Source organism: Aplysia californica, unplaced genomic scaffold (genome assembly GCF_000002075.1).
Source record: "Aplysia californica isolate F4 #8 unplaced genomic scaffold, AplCal3.0 scaffold00688, whole genome shotgun sequence".
NCBI classification, from domain to species: Eukaryota; Metazoa; Mollusca; class Gastropoda; order Aplysiida; family Aplysiidae; genus Aplysia; species Aplysia californica.
The window spans coordinates 26,472-28,324 of NW_004797958.1; the positions used below are offsets into that span (position 1 = coordinate 26,472).

General features: G+C 43.1%; 1 protein-coding gene across 1 annotated transcript in view; it reads left to right on the forward strand.

Annotated features, from left to right (window-relative positions):
- Window positions 1–1,853, forward strand: part of LOC101854048 (RYamide receptor-like) — a 52,445-nt gene that overhangs the window by 26,304 nt on the left and 24,288 nt on the right. Inside the window, exon 2 of the mRNA XM_013088123.2 lies at window positions 1,099–1,349. Coding sequence (XP_012943577.2) covers window positions 1,099–1,349 — 251 coding nt within the window. The remainder of the gene's footprint in view (window positions 1–1,098; window positions 1,350–1,853) is intronic.

Genomic DNA, 1,853 nt, shown 5'->3' on the forward strand with positions numbered 1-1,853 from the left:
AGGTGAGGGGGTGAGGGCAGAAAGTGGAAATGAAAGCAGACAACAGAACATTGCTAGAGAGCAGGAAAGAAGGTGAAAGGAGACGATTTTAGAGAAGAAAATTTTTCGGTCGCTACCCGGAATCGAACCCGGGACCTTTGAATGAGAGGCCAACACCTTAACCTCTAGGCCACGAGAGCCCCCAATCGTTCTCTACACCCACCAGGACGGTGTTCCCATCAAAATGCACAGTTGAGAAATGGAGAAAAGACGCAAACGTCATCTGCAACTTATCCCACGCCCCTTCCTTTCTCAACCAACACCAAAGCTACGTTGTCTGATTTAAAGACAAACGTTTTACAATTATTATGCTATTGTTCTGTACATTAGTGAACAGATTAACGATGACTTTTACTATGACATAATATAGTATAATAATATAACGCTTTTCTCATGACGTTTTTCCTGTATAACGATTTTCACCCACCAATAGTGAAGAGTGCTGACGAAATGAGTTACTTCTCACAGTCCACGAATGGAGATAGGGGACAAAAATCGACTTAGGGGTCAAATTTTTAGATCATTAACCGATGCCGTTTTCTTCAAGTCTAACATTTCTTTTATCATTTCATACAAATACATTGTACAAACTCAACCGATACATTTGACGTAACTATGTCCATTGGGCTAAAATCTGAGAAGTAACTCATTTTGTCAACACGCCTCACAAACTGTTTGTTGTTGTTTGGTGGTTTTTTGTTTGGATCACCCTGTAAGTGGTCACGATGCAGTTAGATCTGATTGATACTGTCTAAAATTCTGAGCAAAATTAAAATGGTCATTTTTACATAGTGAGACTCCTCAGAAAGATGAACTCTCTACTCCTTTTGTATGTTTGTCACACTCTTTTGACCCGCTATTTCTGGGGTGCCTTGATAGTCGAAGCAGACTTTGTGCTGTTGAAGCGAGAGAGGTGAACAGAGTAAGCCTGATTCCCTGTACGGACTTCTCTGTTGACATCCACCTTTTAGCGCTCATTATTTATGACCTTATGCAGTTGCGAGGGCCGTAAAACCTGTACTAAATCTAACAAACAATGTTCACCTCATCTCCCCCCAGGTGGTGGCAGTGTTTCTGAGCTCCTTCACCCTCGTGGCTATGAGCATCGACCGCTACCTGGCCATTCTAAAGCCCATGAGGGCCAAGATGTCCAAACGGGCGTTCGCTGTGATCATGGCCATCATCTGGGCGTTGTCCCTGGCAGCCCCGCTGCCCACCGCCATCACGTCCAGGGTCCTTTACCCTCAGGGGACCTCCAAGGGACTGTGCCAGGAGCTGTTTGAGAACGAGGACAACAAATATATCTATAGGTGAGCAAATGTGGGGTAAAACTGCGGGATCGTTTTGTTTTGAGTGTTTTTGTTGGTTTTTATGGTTTTCCTGGGTTGTTTAGTTTTTTGGGGGTTTTTTGTTTTTTATTTGATGTTTTTGTTCATTGTTCGTCATTTCATTTCACCCAAGAAGAATAAAAGGTGCTTTGCACAAAGGGTAAAGAAAGAAATAGAGGAAAGCAAGAAGGCAAAGTCTACAACAAAGGAAATATTCTATTTCGTTGACGTAGAACAGCGCAGACGTTTGTACGTAAAGTAAAGCAGTAAAAAAACAACAACCCCAAAACAAACAAACAACCCGCCCCCCCTCCCTCAACAAAACGTTTCCTCTAAAGGTGGGACACAATGGTTTATACATTTAATGTTACACCCTCCCTCTCCTTCTCTCTCTCTCTCTCTCTCTCTCTGTCTCTCTCTCTCTCTCTCTCTCTGTGTGTCTCTCTCTCGCTCTCTCTCTATCTCTCTCTATCTCTCTCTCGCTCT